This window comes from Sus scrofa, chromosome 5 (genome assembly GCF_054392235.1).
Source record: "Sus scrofa isolate SSC_HxYL_T2T_F1_AM1 chromosome 5, Sscrofa_HxYL_maternal_Yorkshire_Landrace_v2.0, whole genome shotgun sequence".
Taxonomy (NCBI): domain Eukaryota; kingdom Metazoa; phylum Chordata; class Mammalia; order Artiodactyla; family Suidae; genus Sus; species Sus scrofa.
Window position 1 is genome coordinate 70,609,397 of NC_139387.1, and position 16,627 is coordinate 70,626,023.

Here is a 16,627-nt window from a genome sequence, read left to right on the forward strand (position 1 = left end):
ACAAACCTCAATTTCTCCAAGAGTTAAGCTGGTCGCAGAATGAGTGGAGAGGTTTGGGAGGGAAGGGTACGGCTGATTAAAGGCGCCAACCTAACTCACAAGGACTCGTCCTGCCATCTGTGACACATGCACATGGTAAAAAGCAGTTTTAAACGGTGCAAGTGTCAAGAGCCACTGCCCTCCCATCCTTCTTCTCTTCTGAGGGCCAGCGAGGTTGCGCAGCTGTTTTTCCTCTTAATTGTGGTGGGTGAGCTATTCCCGCCTCAGACAGCAGGTGGCGCTCAACCCAGCGAGTTAGAAAAGGGGAACTTGGCAGCGTTGCTCAACTCATTTCCAGTAACTTCTCCCTCCTCCCCCATGGGGCCTTCTCCAGCCCCACTTCCTGTTCCTAGACCGGGCCAAGTCCTCTCCGGCCTCAGATGTCCGGTTCCAGATGCCTGGTCTCAGAGTGGGGGAACTGTCTCTGGGGAAGCTCCACCACACAGGCTTCCCAGGCAACATGTGAGTGTGCCTGGAGGGGCTGGAGAGGCTGGGGAGGCTGGAGAGTGGGAGCAGGGGAGGGGCGCCTGGGACACACACACACACACACACACACAGCCTCCAGCATTTTTATATATATGATATGTATATGTTTTATATATAAAATATGTATATACTCATATATGTGAAATATATATATACACTATATACTTATTTTTTTCTTTTTAGAGCCATACCTGCAGCATATGGAGGTTCCCAGCCTAGGGGTTCAATCAGAACTACAGCTGCCGGCCTACACCACAGCCACAGCAATGCAGGATCTGAGCCACATCTGTGACCTACACCGCCATTCACAGCAACGCCATATCCTTAACCCACTGAGCCAGGCCTGGGATCGAACCCACATCCTCACGGATACTAGCAGGCAGGTTCTTAACCCACTGAGCCACAATGGGAACTCTGGAACCTATTATATTTAAGTGTCACTCACTTGTACTATGCTCACCCCCTTGGGTCCCAGGTGGGACTAGGGTTGGCTGAAGCAGAAGCAGCCCCTGCTTACATGAGACTCTGCAGGGAGATGGGCCATTTTGGAAAACTCACAGTCCAAGCTCAGGCTGACCAGGAGGCTGAAGGAATCCAGACGAGGAGGGGCAATAAGGGAGTAGCCAGAGGTACCCAGGCTTCAAGGGCTGGGGCCACAGCTGCTGATACCTTTGCCAGACCCCTCATCTCACAGCATCACCTGCCCCATTCCTGTCTCCACAGGCCTGGGGCCACACCAGAGTGGCACCATCTGCCCTCATCCACTCACAGGTGGTGGCTGCTCCTCTGGGGAGTCCTCCAGGCTTGCCCCACGCAGGGCTCCATGCTCTTGGCCCAGCCGCTGCCCCAGAAGCTGACATCCCCGGGGTACCCAGAGCCATATGTCAAAGGCCAAGAGAGCTTTACAGACATCGAGGCTCCAGAGGGCTTTGCCGTGAAGCTCATCTTCCAGGACTTCGACCTGGAGCCGTCCCCGGACTGTGAGCAGGACTCTGTCACAGTGAGCTGGGCGGGCTCCTGGAGGGACTCTGGGGAGGGAGTCTCCCAGCCGGAAGCCCAGGGGCAGTGGGAGGTCACCAGGCCCTGACGCCTGAGGCTTACCTGGGAGTCCAGGTCTGCCCAGCACACAGCCTCCCACCAGAGGCCCTGTCCCCACCTGTGCTACCTGCCGTCTGGGCCCCACAGACAATGATAGAGATGGTGGCAGGGCAAGCACTGCCCTTTGAAGTCTTACAAAGGGATGCACAGGGAGTTCCCTGGTGGCCTAGTGGCTAGGACTCAGCACTTTCACCACTGGGCCCCGGCTTCAATCCCTGGTCTGGGAAGTGAGATCCCATATCAAACCACCCAAAATAAATAAATAAATAAACTGGATTTTTTTTTTTTTTAAGGGACGCAGAAATACTACAAATCCCTAGAGTAAAAAGCAAGACCGCACACATCAGTGGTTAAAAATAAATGGGCACGTTCTTGTTGAGTGTCTGCTCTGTCAGCTTAGGAAGCTGGATGTAAATAATAACAAACGATTGGGTACCTTTTCCAGCTTCCCTTAGAGGAGCAAAACCTCAGCTGACAAGGACATTATTCGAAATAAGGGCACTTTAAAAACCGTTTGTCATCTTTTGGTTTAAATTTTATTTGTATCCAAAGAATACCTGCACCTACGTTTTTTTTAAATCAGAGTACATCTTATAAGGCTTATAATGAAAAACTGGCCTCCGGCCTCCTTCCCCACCCCCACTGGTGCTCCTTGGGGAATCCTTATGATTCATGTAGCTGTTTCATCTGGTATTTATTTGCTTACATATAAATAACTTAGTGGAGTTCACACCGTGGCTCAGTGGTAATGAGCCTGACTCGTATCCATGAGGATGCAGGTTTGATCCCTGGCCTCTCTCCGTGGGTTGGGGATCCGGCATTGCCATGAGTTGTGGTGTAGGTCGCAGACACAGTTCAGATCTGATGTTGCTGTGGCTGTGGCGTAGGCCAGCAGCTGCAGCTCCAATTCAACCCCTAGCCTGGAAACTTCCATATACTATGGGTGCGACCCTAAAAAGCAAAAAAATAAATAAATAACTTAGCTATTAACTTCCAGCTGCAAAAGCCTGGGTCGAACCGGAGCTGTAGCTGCTGGCCTACACCACAGCCCCAGCAATGCTGGATCCTTAACCCACTGAGCGAGGCCAGGGATGGAACCCGCGTCCTCATGGATGCTAGTCAGATTCGTTAATGCTGAGCCACAACGGGAACTCCCTCTCTTAGACCTTTACCACTCATATTTCCCCTCCCTCTCCTCTGTTTACCTCTATCATCTTTTTCAGTTAAGTCGATATTCATTATTTACATTATTATGACTTTTTTTTTTTTTTTTTTATCTTTTTGCAGCATATGGAGGTTCCCAGGCTAAGGGTCCAATTGGAGCTGTAGCCACCGGCCTACACCAGAGCCACAGCAACACGGGAGCCGAGCCACGTCTGCGACCTACACCACAGCTCACGGCAACGCCGGATCCTTAACCCACTGAGCAAGGCCAGGGATCGAACCCGCAACCTCATGGTTCCTAGTCGGATTCATTAACCACTGAGCCATGACGGGAACTCCATACATTATTATGAAGTTTTTTTTTTTTTTTTTTTTTTTGGCTGAGCCCACAGCATGCAGAAGCCAGGGATTGAACCCAAGCAACAGCAGGACAACACCAGATCCTTAACCCGCTGCACCACGAGAGAACTCTATGGGCATGTTTCTTTCTTTTTCATTTTTATTTTCTTTTATTATGACTTTAAAACACTCACATCTGAGCACATGGTGTACGACTTCCTTTCTTCTCCAACTTTTGGGTTTCCCCGGAGTCAGTAATTACATAGGCTTCTTTGGGGGTTTTTTGGTTGGTTTTTGTTTGGATTTTTAGTCGGCTTTAGTTCTCTCTGTAAAGAATCTTCCCAAACGCTTAGCCAGAGAGTAAATCCCTTGACCTCTTCAAGTACAAATGTCACTCTCTTAGTCTTCCTCTCTGGTGACCTTCCACCTGAGCATCTCCTGATGACTTCATTTCTTCAGCCTGAGTTCTTTGCTTTCTAAGCCCGAACACATTCTGGGGGTTCCCTTCTCCCTGGTTCCGGGAATTTCCTTTACGGATGCTGTGTTGGAACCAAGTCCCATCTCCTTCTCTTTCTTGGTTTACTCCCTCCTTTGGAAGGAGAACATTCTCCTCCAGAAAGGGAATGAGGGAATAGGTCGTGGAGGGTCTCACCGACCCCTGAATGTCTTAGAGCTGCCCTCATAGTTGGTGGGTGGTTTACCTGGATTACATCCTAGGCTGGAAGTCGCTTTCTCTCAGCATTTTGATGACGCTGTCGTCTAGCGCTAGTGTTGTGACAAGAGTGTTTTCAGAGTTCCCGTCGTGGCGCAGTGGAAATGAAGCAACTAGGAACCATGGGGTTCTGGGTTTGATCCCTGACCTTGCTCAGTGGGTTAAGGATCTGGTGTTGCCCTGAGCTGTGGTGTAGGTCGCAGATGCGGCTTGGATCCCGCATTGCTGTGCCTGTGATGTAGGCTGGCAGCTGTAGCTGATTGGACCCCTAGCCTGGAAACCTCCATATGCCGCAAGAGTGGCCCTAAAAAGCAAAAAGAAAACAAAACAAAACAAAAAACCGAAAAACAAAACAAACAAGAGTGTTTTCTCTCTATAACTTTTTTTCTTTCTTTCTTTCTTTTTTTTTTTTTTTTTGGTTTCCAGGGCCTCAGATGTGTCATATGGAAATTCCCAGGCTAGAGGTTGAATTGGAGCTGCAACTGCCAGCCTAGACCACAGCCACAGCCACGCGAGATCGGAACTGCATCTCCAACCTACACCACAGCTTACAGCAATGCCAGATCCTTAACCTGCTGAGCAAGGCCAGGGATTGAACCTGCATCCTCTTGGATACTTGTAGGGTTAGTTTCCGCTAAGCTACAGCGGGAACTCCCTCTCTCTAGAACTTTCGGCATACTTTCTTTATTACCAGTGTTCGGAACTTCCCTTATGATGTGACTTGATGCAGATCAGGTCACTGTGTCCTCATCAGACAGGTCTCTTTTGATACAGAGGCTCTTTTAATCCAGACCTTCAACTTGAGAATGTTCTTGTACTAATTTTTAAATAATTTCCAGATTACTTCTTTATTTTTCTCTTTCCAGGACTCCCATAATATAGCTATTGTTAGGCTTTGAACAGATTATCCAATTTTGTTGTCAGTTCTGTTCTGTTTTCCATCTTTTTGTCTTTTTGTTCCACTTTCTAGTAGATTTCCTCTTTTTTTTTTTTTTTCTTTTTTTTCTTTTTAGGACTGAACCCGAAGCATATGGAATTTCCTGGGCTGCGGTCAAATCGCAACTGCAGCTGCCAGCCTACACCACAGCCACAGCAATGCCAGATCCAAGCCAAATATGCCACCTACACGGCAGCTTGTGGCAACACGAGATCTTTAACTGAGCAAGGCCACCGAGTGAACCCCAACCAGAACTCCAAGATTTTCTCATTTTAAATACTAACTTTTTAATGAATTTTTTTTCTCCTAACATATTTTTTTCATGTCTAAAGGCTCATTCTCATTTTCTAAATGTGCTTCTTTATAGAATCTTGTTCATGTTTAGCAGAGGAAATGTCTACTTTTTTCTTTCTATCGGGATTTTTTTTTAAGTTTTACTAAAGTACAGTTGATTTACAATGTTGTGATAATTTCGGCTGTACAACAAAGTGATTCAGCTATGCATATAAACACATGCATTCTTTCTCAGATTCTTTTTCCATCTATTAGGATTTTTTTTTTTTTTTTTTTGGCCTTTTTGCCTTTTCTAGGGCCTCTCCCACAGCATATGGAGGTTCCCAGGCTAGGGGTCGAATAGGAGCTGGAGCCACCCACCTACGCCACAGCCACAGCAACACGGGATCCTTAACCCACTGAGCAAGGCCAGGGATCGAACCCGTAACCTCATGGTTCCTAGTCGGATTCGTTAACCACTGAGCCACGATGGCAACTCCCTAGAATTATTTTTAAATGTTTCTCTGCTCCCTGTATTATCTCTACCTCATCAAGCTCATTTTTACTCTTCGTTAGTTTGAGCCACTGCTTTTCATGTTGGAGACCTTCCTTCTATGTGTGATCACCCTTGGCTGCCCACTCGTAGTTTTTTTTTTTTTTTTTGTCTTTTTGCCTTTTCTAGGGCCGCTCCCATGGTATATGGAGCTTCCCAGGCTAGGGGTTGAATCGGAGCTGGAGCCACTGGCCTTCGCCAGAGCCATAGCAACTCAGGCTCCGAGCCCCATCTGCAACCTACACCACAGCTCACGGCAACGCCGGATCCTCAACCCACTGAGCGAGGCCAGGGATCGAACCCACAACCTCATGGTTCCTAGTCAGATTCGTTAACCACTGTGCCATGACGGGAACTCCTGCCCACTCGTATTTGAGAGTGAAGTGCAGAACGCTCTCGGACGCTCTGTGTGGATGGCTGAAATTTGTCACGCAACAGGTGTGAAAATTGGGTGAGCACCAAGGTGACCCAGATGTGCTGCTGGGGGGCTCCCACATGTTGGCACTGGAAGTGTTTCCTTTGGTGACAGTTTCCTTGGAGGAATCTTCCGGTCTCCTCGCTACCCCAGGAAAAGCACAGTAGTCAGACGTGCCCACTCAAGGCATTTGGGGTGACTGAGCAATTTTCTTCATGCCAACTGTGACCCAGTTAATGGGATGACAGTGAGATGGGCTGGATGGAGTCTTAAAGGGATCTGGGATCTGGGAGAATGAATGAAGGAATGAAGAGCTAGCAAGAACCCAGGGTAGGTGGGTCGACATGAAGATCACGAGATGAGCTGAGCAGTGAGCTGTGTGCGCAGAAGAGAGATTAAGTGTGAAGCAGAGGCCAGGGGAGCTCCTTCCACGGTGCCCTTCCATGGGTTGGGGAACCCACAGAAAGGGATTTGAGCGGAGTTTTGATTTAAGTTAGGCAACAATAGCTGGTGTTCCCACACTGTGTACATCGTGTGTCCTTGGATTCCAAACCTTGTGGGGTCTTCATTTTCATTTTGTGGCGTAAGAGAACAGACACTCCAATAGACAGGGAAGGCCAGGAAGCCCAGGGGCTCAGTCTTTTTTTTTTTTTTTTTTTTTAATGGCTGCACCCACAGTATATGGAAGTTCCCAGGCCCAGGATCGAAGCCAGGACCTCTACAATGACCCAAGCCCCCTGCAGTTGGATTCTTGTTTTTGTTTTGTTTTGTTTTCTGTCTATTTAGGGCTGCACACACAGCATATGGAGTTTCCCAGGCTAGGGGTAGAATCCGGAGCTATAGCCACTGGCCTACACCACAACCGCAGCAACACCAGATCTGAGCTGCGTCTGCGACCTACACCACAGCTCACGGCAATGCCTGATCCTTAACCCCTGATCGAGGCCAGGGATTAAACCTGCATCCTCATGGATCCTAGTCAGAGTCATTTCCCCTGAACCACAACGGGAACTCCTGCAATTGGATTCTTAATGCACTGAGCCACAGGGGGGACTCCTCCCAGGGGCTCAGTCTTTGCAAAGGAACTTCTTGCTTCTCAAATCCAAGTAGGTAGTTACTCAGAGAAGTGAGAGGTAATGTGTTGGAAGAAGCCGGATGAGGGGGACTTATGTCTGCATATTCATTCATTCAAAGCAGTGATGCTGTTGGAGTTCCCGTCATGGCGCAGTGGTTAACGAGTCCGACTAGGAACCATGAGGTTGTGGGTTCGATCCCTGGCCTTGCTCAGTGGTGTTGCTCTGAGCTGTGGCGTAGGTCACAAACAAGGCTTGGATCCCACATTGCTGTGGCTCTGGCGTAGGCTGGCAGCTACAACTGTGGTTAGATCCCTAGCCTGGGAATCTCCATATGCCATGGGTGCGGCCCTAGAAAAGACAAGAAGACAAAAAAAGAAAGAAAGAAAAAAGAAGAAAGCAGTGATGCTGTAGGTTCAGGTCAGTCATCAGGGACTCTGGCAGGAGCAAAGCAGATGTAGTTCCTGCCTTCTTAGAACTTATAAGACACTACTGTAAATTTCCATTTCAGTCCTTACAAGGTGGAGGGCTGCATGAGGTAACTCCGGTAGACTAAAGAAATATGCTAGGTAAAAAATAAAAAAAGACAAGAAAAGAAATATGCTAGGTGTCTGGTCATGGATGGAAGGAACTTGAGAGGCAGTAATGCAGCAGGAAGCTATTTGACACGGTTCCACTAGGTGGTAGTGGAACCCCAGCGGCGTGAAGATCTTTAAGGTGGGGCTGGGGTCCCCGCCACTACATGACCCTTTGACCACCTGTGGTGCAGATCCACACACACACCCCCACCTGCCTACCCCCTCCCCTTTTAGATCACAGCCAGCGGGATGGATCCAAGCCGGTTCTGTGGGCAGCAGGGCTCCCCGCTGGGCAGCCCCCCTGGTGAGAAGGCGTTTGTGTCCTTGGGGAACAGTTTGCGGCTGACCTTCCGTGCATCGGCCTCCTCTGAAGACAGGCCCCCCAACCTCCACAAGGGCTTCTTGGCCCTCTACCAAGCTGTGGGTGAGTGTGTCCCCTGGGGAGTGCAGGGAGGCAGCCCCTGCCCACAGCCCCAGCCCCTGGTATCTAAAGTGACAAATGGAGCTGAGGCTAGGGGCTCAGGGCTACCTGGACTCAGCCCCTTCCTGCCCGGCCCAGTCACAGGAGCAGCCAGCTCAGCTCCAATAGCTGTTTCCCTGCAGATTTACAGGCCCAGCATCTGCAGATCATCTCATATTTCAAGAGAAGCCAAAATTTTTTTTAAAAAAGGAGTTCCTGCTGTGGCACAGTGGGTTAAGAATCTGACTGTAGCAGCTTGGGTTGCTGCGGCAGCTCAGATTCAGTCCCTGGCCTGGAAACTTCCATATGCTGTGGGTACAGCCATTAAAAAAAAAGAGAGACGGGAGTTCCCGTCGTGGCGCAGTGGTTGGCGAATCCGACTAGGAACCATGAGGTTGCGGGTTCAGTCCCTGCCCTTGCTCAGTGGGTTAACGATCCGGCGTTGCCGTGAGCTGTGGTGTAGTTTGCAGACGCGGCTCAGATCCCGCGTTGCTGTGACTCTGGCGTAGGCCGGTGGCTACAGCTCCAATTTGACCCCTAGCCTGGGAACCTCCATATGCCACGGGAGCAGCCCAAGAAATAGCAACAACAACAACAAAAGACAAAAAAAAAAAAAAAAAGAGAGACACCAAAATTTCAGATTTTTTGAAGTGAAATTCTAGATTTTCAAATGGTAACCCCAGGTTTTTTGAGTGATAATGCATACACATGGTAAAATTGTCAAAAAAAAAAAAAAATCTTCCTCTGATTTCTGACCCTTAGGCCCTAGCTACCCTGCCTGGAAACAACCCTGTTCTCTATTTCCTTGGTGTTCTTCCAGAGGCATTCCAGGCCTTTGTGATGTCTCTGTGTGTTGCATAATATTCCCAATGTATTTTGTTTTGTTTTGTTTTGTTTTGGGGGGGGCCCATTTCCTGCAGCATATGGAAGTTCCCAGGCTAGGGGTTACTGGAACTGCAGCTGCCAGCCTACACCACAGCCACAGCACAGCACGGATCCTTCAGCACAGCACAGATCCTTAACCCACTGATCGAGGCCAGGGATCAAACCTGCATCCTCATGGATACTAGTTGGGCTCTTAATCCACTGAGCCACAATGGGAACTCCCACAATGTTTTAAATTTGCCATTTTTCATTCAATGATATATCTTAAAGATCATCCCAAGGGTTTCTGTCATGACTCAACTGAAACGAATCTGACTAGTATCCATGAGGACGCAGGTTTGATCCCTGGCTTCGCTCAGTGGGTTAAGGATCCGGCATTGCCGTGAGCTGTGCTGTAGGTCTCAGACGCGGCTCAGATCTGGCATTGCTATGGCTGGGTATAGGCCAGCAGCTGTAGCTCCAATTCAACCCCTAGCCTGGGAACCTCCATGTGCCTCAGGTGTGGCCCTAAAAAGACAAAAAAAAATAAAGAAAGAAAGAAAGATCATCCCATATACATGTGGTTTGCATTGCCCAATTCTTTTTAAAGACAGTATAATATTTCCTTGGTTGATGCCTCATGATATATAATCAGCCCTCCACTGATAGATATTTTGCTCCCACAAGCAGGACCGCTCTGGGTATCCTTGGATAGACATACATCTTTGAGGACGTCTATGGTGGTCAAGTCTTAGGAATGAAAATACTAAGTGCAAAAATGTTTGCAATGTTCATTTCAATATCACTAAATTTCCCTACAAAAAATTTTTGCTAATTTACATTCCCACCAACCATATATGAAAATGCTTGTTTCCCCATTCCCTGCTTTCACAGTTATTTTCAAATTTCTTCTAGCATTAACAACCTGATCGATGAAAAATAGTTCAAAAAAATTTTTTTAAAAACCATGCGTTATGGTTACCATAGGGAGAACTGTGAGGGAGAAAGAGGAATCAGCAGGGTGCGAATAACATATACACACTATTGTATAAAATAGATAATAAACGAGAACCTACTGGATAGCCCAGGGAAATCTACTCAATAGTTTGTAAAAACTTATATGGGAAAAAAGAATGAATAAATGTATATGTATCACTGATTCATTTTGCTTACACCTGAAACTAACACAACACTGTAAGTCAACTATACGCCAGTAAAATTTTAAAATTAAAACTTAAACAAAAATAAATAAATAGTTTTAAAAGGCAGTGCAGTTCAAACTAAATATGGCCACAGACCACAAACAGTCCCCAGGTTGCCAGCTTGCCCTTCTGTCCTGGGTCCTAAATGACCACTGTTTTCCTATAGGTGTGAATCCCAGTCAGCCCATCATCCAGGCCAGTGGGGGCCCCGAGGCCATCAACACACCTGAAGGCAACCCCGCCAAGGCCCAGAGCCACTGCAAGGAGCCCTATTATCAGCCCATGGCAGCAGGTGAGGCCCCATCTGCTGGGGAACCAGTTTCTTCCTGCCTCACTCCTGCCAAAAGGCCCAAAGCCTCTATAACCACCACCACCCCCGCCACCCCCCACTTCTGAGCCTGTCCTTTGCCTCCTTATTTCCCTCCTCAGAGACTCTCACCTGCACCACCCAGGTGCCCTGGAAGCAGACACAGGAAAAGGAGGTGGTTCCTGGCTGTGTGCCTGGTAAGTGGGGACCTGCAGTGCTGTGACAATGGCCACTCTCAGACAAGCTGTGCACAGGGCCTGTGGGAGCAGGACAGCCTTAGAATGGGAAGGGGGAGGTGAAGGCAAAAAGTGAGGAAGAAAAGGACAACCAAGAAGGCCTGGACGGAGTTCCCTAGTGGCACAGTGGGTTAAGGATCCTGTGTTGTCACTGCAGTGGTTCAGGTCACTGCTATGGCGCAGGTTCAATCTCTGGCCTGAGAGCTACCACAGGCCACGGGTGCAACCGAAAAAAAAAAAAAAAATAGAGAGAGAGATAACTAAGAAACCAAAAGCCTGAAGGAAGTTAATCAAATGGGACAATGAAGGAAGAAGAGGGGCAGATAAGTTTAATTGAAAGGAAACCCTCCCTTGACATGGGCTGCTTTAAGGTTACACAGACTTGGAGTTCCTGTCATGGTGCAGTGGTTAACGAATCCGACTAGGAACCATGAGGTTGTGGGTTCGATCCCCGGCCTTGCTCAGTGGGTTAAGGATCTGGCGTTGCTGTGAGCTGTGGTGTAGGTCACAGAGGCGGCTCAGATCCTGCGCTGCTCTGGCTCTGGCGTAGGCTGGCAGCTACAGCTCCAATGCGACCCCTAGCCTGGGAACGTCCATATGCAGCATGAGCAGCCCTAGAAAAGGTAAAAAAAAAAAAAAAAAAAAAGACCAAAAAAAAAAAAACCTAGCTGGGGAGGCACGAGACACAGAAGTAGATTTTCAATGAGCCATCTGGACGCAGGGCTGACTCTTCACCCACACCCTCTCTCCCGCAGTCTGCGGACGGCCCGTCACCCCCATCGCCCAGAACCGGGAGCCCCTGGGTGCCTCCAAGGCGGCGCTGGGCAGCTTCCCCTGGCAGGCCTTCACCAGCATCTACGGCCGTGGGGGCGGGGCCCTGCTGGGCGACAGGTGGATCCTCACCGCCGCTCACACCATCTACCCCAAGGACGGCATCTTTCTGGGCAGGCGCCGGAGCGCGGAGGTGTTCCTGGGCCACACAGACATTGACGAGATGCTGAGGCTGGGCGGCTACCCCGTTCGCCGCGTGGTCGTGCACCCTGACTACCGTCAGGACGAGCCGCGCAACTTCCACGGGGACATCGCCCTCCTGGAGCTCCAGCACCGTGTCCCCCTCGGCCCCAGCCTCCTTCCAGTCTGCCTGCCTGACCGCGAGGCCCTGTACCGCCCGGGCCTCTTGGGCTACGTCAGTGGCTTTGGCGTGGAGATGGGCTGGCTGACGACTGAGCTGAAATACTCGAGGCTGCCGGTGGCCCCGAGGGCGGCCTGCGAGGCCTGGCTCCGAGAGAAGGGGAGGACGGAGGTGTTCTCCCCTGGCATGTTCTGCGCAGGGGACAGGATGCGGCAGCAGAGTGTCTGCCAGGGGGACAGCGGGGGCGCCTATGTAGTGTGGGATGACCGTGCCCGTCACTGGGTGGCCACGGGCATCGTGTCCTGGGGCATCGGCTGTGGCGAGGGCTACGGCTTCTACACCAAAGTGCTCAACTACGTCGACTGGATCAGGAGAGTGATGGACGGGAAGGACTGAGCCTCGGGTGTGGGGAGGCGGAGGGGCAGGGGACGCCTATTCAGGTCACTGCTGCAGCAAAGCACTGAGCCGGAGACATCCTCCACTCCCACACCCCCTCCTCCCCCCACCCCACTTCCACCTTCCTGCCAGTTTGCACCTGGGAAGACCTGTACCTGAACTCCACCTCGGCTGACACAACCTCTTCTGTACTCTCCTGAGAGACAGTCCCCTTCTCATCCCCCTGTTTAGGTGCAATGTGGGGAAGCAGTCTCAGTTCATTTCATTTCTGAGATATTCCGAAACCCTTGTAGTCAACCTTCAAATATTCCAAACTCTTGGCTGCGTCCACTACCATGCATCCTAGCGGCGATGATAGTAATAGCGCTTTTGTTTGTTTTACATCTTGTCTGCACTTCATTGACTCCTCACACCAGCTTTGCAAAGTAGGAGTTTCCAGCCGCGCTTTACCCATAAGGAAACCAAAGGATTTTTGCAGCTCCACAGCTGGTACAGGGCTTCTTTGAAGGCCTGTGCTTTCAAGTTCGATTCTATCCCTCTCAGGGGTCCTCAAGACCCTGTGTCACCCACTCCTGAACCCCCACATCCTTTCAGATTCTCCCTCCCCAGGAATTCCTGCCTCGGTGAAGGAGACAACAGCTGGCTCACACTGTCCTGCTGGCCCCACTCCTGCAGACACCTGAGCTGGAGGTTTCTACAGGCACCCCCAGTGCTGCCAGACACCCTGGGCCATGTTCTCATCCTCAAGGACACTGCTCCACCTGAAAAGACCAATGTTTACTTTTTCATAAGGACGTGAGGTGACTTGTGGTAAAAGACAAAAATAAAATACGGTTGTTCGAATGGACGTTGAAGAATGAATACTATAAAGCAGGAGAGAGCAAAGTTGCTAACCTTGAAGGTCAAGTTAGCTGTACTTTTTTTGGGAGGGGGCTTTTTGGCTTTTCGTCTTTTTTTTAGGGCCACATCCACGGTACATGGAGGTTGCCAGGCTAGGGGTCTAATTGGAGCTTTAGCCACAGGCCTATGCCACAGCCACAGCAATGCCAGATCCGAGCCATGTCTGCGACCTACAACACAGCTCATAGGTAAGGCCAGATCCTTAACCGACTGAGCGAAAACAGGGATGGAACCCACAACCTCATGGTTCCTAGTCGGATTGGTTTCCTCTATACCGTGACAGGAACTCCTAGCTGTACTCTTTTTTTTTTTTTTTTTTTTTTTTTTTGTCTTTTTGCCATTTCTTGGGCCGCTCCCGCAGCATATGGAGGTTCCCAGGCTAGGGGTCTAATTGCAGCTGTAGCCACCAGCCTACGCCAGAGCCAGAGCAACGCGGGATCCGAGCCGCATCTGCGACCTACACCACAGCTCACAGTAACACTGGATCCTTAAGCCACTGAGCAAGGCCAGGGATTGAACCCACAACCTCATGGTTCCTAGTCGGATTCATTAACCACTGTGCCACGACGAGAACTCCCTAGCTGTACTCTTAAAGGTTAAATTATCTTTGAAAAACAGCAGGATTCAAAGTTGTACAAACACGTGATTACTTCTGTTTTTCATCTGCATAGTACAAAATACTCAAAATATTCATCTGTGTTGGTTTTAGGGGTACTGTTTTGGCTGTTTGGTTTTCCCCTAGTCTTCTCTATTTGCTAAATTTTAGTTAATGACTATATATCATTTTTATTTATCTTATTTGTATTTATTTTTATTATGGAAAACATAATATGAGTTTCTCCCTGCCAAGGCAAAAATATATACCTATACACATCTATATGTCTGTATCCATGTGTCTAGATATGGATAAATAGAGGCAGATACAGATATAGGTACAAGTATATAGATACATAGATATGGATATAGCCACAGAGGGAAACTTACCTTTACTTTAAGAGAGAAATTTTTTCTCCCCAAGATCAAATCTTTAAAGGAATGATCATATAATAGACAACAATGGAAGTTCTCTTGCGGCATAGCCGGTTAAGGATCCAGCATTGTCACTGCAGCAGTGGGGGTTGCTGCTGTAGCAGGTGTTCAATCCCTGCCCTGGGAACTTCCACATGTCTCGGCATGGCCAAAAATGTGTGTGTGTGTGACAATGTCTTCAATACTGGTTTTAAAACAAAGGCCTGTGGGTTCCTGTTGTGGCTCAACAGTAACAAACCCGACTAGTATCCATGAGGACACAGCCTCAATAACCCACTGGCCTCGCTCAGTGGGTTAAGGATCCAGCTTTGCCGTGACCGGCAGTGTAGGTGGCAGACGAGGCTTGGATCCTGAGTTGCTGTGGCTGTGGCGTAGGCTGGTAGCTGCAGCTCCAATTCGACCCCTAACCTGGGAACCTCCATGTACCACAGGTGCAGCCCTGAAAAGCAAAAGCAAAAATAAAACAAATGCCTGAGCAATCTTCACATGACCGTTTCTTCTCTCTGTCTTTGGTATAAGTCAAGGGTCCAACGCAAAATGAAAGTTGAGGTTATTTTGTGCAGTTGAGCAGAGTGGAGATGGGGCGGGATTGAGCTAACAGGGTCCAGGCTTTTCGGTTTACAGTCAGGTCACATGGTACCAGGACAGAGCTCAGAATCCCTAGGACGGATGGGAGAGCTTCCTCCAAGATTTACCTTCTTGGACCATCTCCTCTTCACCTGTACATCTGCCATCCTGCCCCCGTGGTAAACACATGACACAGACACACTGCTAATGTGTGTGTACTAATGTGCAATTTGCTGGACAAGATTCTCCTTCTTTCTTGCCCCCCGATCTGGTCCTTATCCTTCTCCCCTCTCTTTTGTCCTTCTTCACCTGACAAAGCTACAGGTCACGTCATGGCTCAGCCCTGCCAGCGGATTCACTCCTCAGCCCTGACATATCAGCCTGCTGGGGGAACCCTCCAACCTGGCTTGACACTGCCTCTTTCACATGCCAGCTCTTAAACTCCATTCTGTGATGACCTGGTCACTGCCAAATGGGGAGCTGCCGCATCTTCGTGAGCCCACTCCTGGGAAGGTGCCTGGCACAAGAAATGGGCAGCTACAAGTGGATAAGTGAGCCGGTGGGTGGGTGGAGAGATGGAGGGATTAGTCTAGTAGGGGAAACAAGCAGGAGTGACTATGAGGCCTGAGAATTCAGGAGCCTGTTCTGCCATCTGAGCCTCCCTGTGGAACACAACACCATAGGGTATCTGAGCCGGGCAGAGCTGAAGAAAGACTTCCCCAAAGAGCAATCTCTCTCTCTCTCTCTCTTTTTATTATTTATTTATTTATTTTTTGCTGCCTCTGCAGCATGCAGAAATTCCCTTGCCAGGGATCGAACCCGAGCCACAGCAGCGACCCCAACTGCAACAGTAACAACCCTGGATCCTTAACCCCCTGTACCACCAGGGAACTCCAGAGCAAACTTTTAAAACAGAACACAATGGCCTGGAGGTCAGGCGAGACAAGGGCCCTTCCTCCTCTGGTGGGCCTGGCTTCCTCTCAGAAAGACCGAGTCAGTCTCCGCCCACAGCCACACTGTTTGCCAAGCCCTTAGGCAGCTGCAACCCTTAGAGGTTCGAACTCTTGACCAGAGGCTGAAGAAAAAAGGATATCTCAGACTTCCCATAGTGGCTCAGTGGTTAACGAACCCTACTGGTATCCACGAGGATGCAGGTTTGATCTCTGGCCTTGCTCAGTGGGTTAAGGATCTGGCATTGCCATGAGCTGTGGTGTAGGTCATAGATTCGGCTCAGATCCCAACTTGCTGTGGCTGTGGTGTAGGCTGGCAGCTGCAGCTCCAACTTGACCCCTAGCCTGGGAAACTCCATGTGCCACAGGTTCAGCCCTAAAAACCAAAAGGCAAAAAAAAAAAAAAAAAAAAAAAAAAAAAGATGTCTCTATCCCCTCCTTAGACAAGTTTATGGGCAGCCATGAGTGCATTTTTCTTTTTAATTTTTAATTTTTTTATTTTTATTTTTTCGTCTTTTTAGGGCCACAGCCACGGCATGTGGAGGTTCCCAGGCTAGGGATAAAATCGGAGCCACATAGCTGCTGGCCTTAGCATCACTGGATCCAAGCTGCATCTGCAACATGCTGAAGCTTGCAAGAATGCTAGATCCTTAACTCACTGAGCAAGAGCAGGAATCAAACCTGCATCCTCATGGATACTAGTAGGGGTCCTTTGTTTGTTTTGTTTTGTTTTGTTTGTTTGTTTGTTTGTTTTTGAAGAAGACAAACTTGTTTATAAATTCCTGCAGTGATCTTGGGCTGAAGTTTCCAGTAAGGCGAGGACCGTAGACCCAACAATGAAGAAAGATGCAGGTACAAGACCTAGTCGGGTTCTTAACCCACTGAGCCACAACGGGAACTCCAGGCCTGAGTGCACT

The 16,627-nt window shown here is 49.2% G+C and overlaps 1 protein-coding gene and 1 long non-coding RNA gene across 5 annotated transcripts; both read left to right on the forward strand.

Moving 5' to 3' along the window:
• Positions 1-337: 337 nt before the first annotated feature.
• C1RL (complement C1r subcomponent like) lies at positions 338-13,111 on the forward strand. Of its 4 annotated transcripts, none has more exons than XM_084956888.1 (6): positions 378-501; positions 1,249-1,505; positions 7,902-8,091; positions 10,360-10,485; positions 10,623-10,697; positions 11,492-13,111. In XM_084956888.1, the coding sequence occupies exons 3-6, from the start codon at positions 7,917-7,919 to the stop codon at positions 12,262-12,264; spliced, it is 1,149 nt and encodes a 382-aa protein (XP_084813014.1). In that variant the 5' UTR covers positions 378-501; positions 1,249-1,505; positions 7,902-7,916; the 3' UTR covers positions 12,265-13,111. The 4 variants fall into 4 exon arrangements, with proteins under 4 accessions (XP_084813013.1, XP_084813014.1, XP_020948068.2 ...); XM_021092409.2 differs by having other exon boundaries at positions 1,297-1,525; XM_084956889.1 differs by having other exon boundaries at positions 378-505; positions 1,249-1,525; positions 11,492-13,104.
• Positions 13,112-15,767: 2,656 nt separating this feature from the next.
• LOC146403431 (uncharacterized) lies at positions 15,768-16,605 on the forward strand. The gene is made up of 3 exons (XR_014803915.1): positions 15,768-15,914; positions 16,232-16,411; positions 16,499-16,605. It is a non-coding gene; the product is annotated as an uncharacterized LOC146403431 (long non-coding RNA).
• The last annotated feature ends 22 nt before the right edge of the window (positions 16,606-16,627 follow it).

Coding starts and splice junctions, on each gene's coding strand:
- C1RL (XM_084956889.1), top strand. CDS start 420: ATGTCCGGTTCCAGATGCCTGGTCTCAGAGTGGGGGAACTGTCTCTGG. Junction 8,092..10,359: donor GGCCCTCTACCAAGCTGTGG/GTGAGTGTGTCC, acceptor GTTTTCCTATAG/GTGTGAATCCCAGTCAGCCC. Junction 10,698..11,491: donor GGTTCCTGGCTGTGTGCCTG/GTAAGTGGGGAC, acceptor TCTCTCCCGCAG/TCTGCGGACGGCCCGTCACC.